General features: G+C 57.0%; 1 protein-coding gene across 2 annotated transcripts in view; it reads left to right on the top strand.

Moving 5' to 3' along the window:
• The window catches only part of DQX1 (DEAQ-box RNA dependent ATPase 1), a 7,015-nt gene that overhangs the window by 330 nt on the left and 6,076 nt on the right, over positions 1-609 (top strand). For both annotated transcript variants that reach the window (XM_007459417.1, XM_007459418.1), the window contains exon 2: positions 255-510. In XM_007459417.1, the coding sequence (XP_007459479.1) occupies positions 274-510 (237 nt within the window). In that variant the 5' untranslated portion in view covers positions 255-273. The remainder of the gene's footprint in view (positions 1-254; positions 511-609) is intronic.

Raw genomic sequence — 609 nt, 5'->3', positions numbered from 1 at the left:
TTCCTGCTGCCCCTGAGGACCCCTGTGTTAGTCAAAGGATTTTTACTATCTGACTACAGGGTAATAGTCCACTTTTGATAGTCCCATACATGGAGACTCAACTCTCCACTGTTTCCTGGCAGGTAAGAAATACTGGGAAGGATGGACCCCAGGGCATTATCACTTGAGGGTACAGGTTAGGGATCAGGGCTGAGGTGGGCAGATGGTATCAGTCACCAAATACGAGGCCTTGATGTCTGCCCTGCCTTCTGTAGGTTCTGCTAGACAGCCACCATGGCCTCTCAGGTTCTCGGGCTGGAAGAAGAGTCTGGCCCAAACCCTGGGGATTCTGAACTGGCTGTGAACCCCTTTGACGGGCTCCCCTTCTCTTCCCGCTACTACGAGCTGCTTGAGCAGCGCCGATCCTTGCCTATCTGGGCTGCTCGCTTTATCTTCTTGGAGCAGTTGGAGAGTAGCCCCAGTGGAGTGGTGCTGGTGTCTGGAGAGCCTGGCTCTGGCAAGAGCACCCAGGTTGGGGGAGATTCTGGGAGTGGACAAACGGAGGGGCTAGGGAACTGGCTCTTCCCAGGACAAGGGAGGCGGGGGGGGGGGGGATGGGGCGGGGGGGGC

Source organism: Lipotes vexillifer, unplaced genomic scaffold (assembly GCF_000442215.2).
Source record: "Lipotes vexillifer unplaced genomic scaffold, Lipotes_vexillifer_v1.1 scaffold51, whole genome shotgun sequence".
Lineage (NCBI taxonomy): Eukaryota > Metazoa > Chordata > Mammalia > Artiodactyla > Lipotidae > Lipotes > Lipotes vexillifer.
This window is presented reverse-complemented; position numbering and strand designations above follow the sequence as displayed.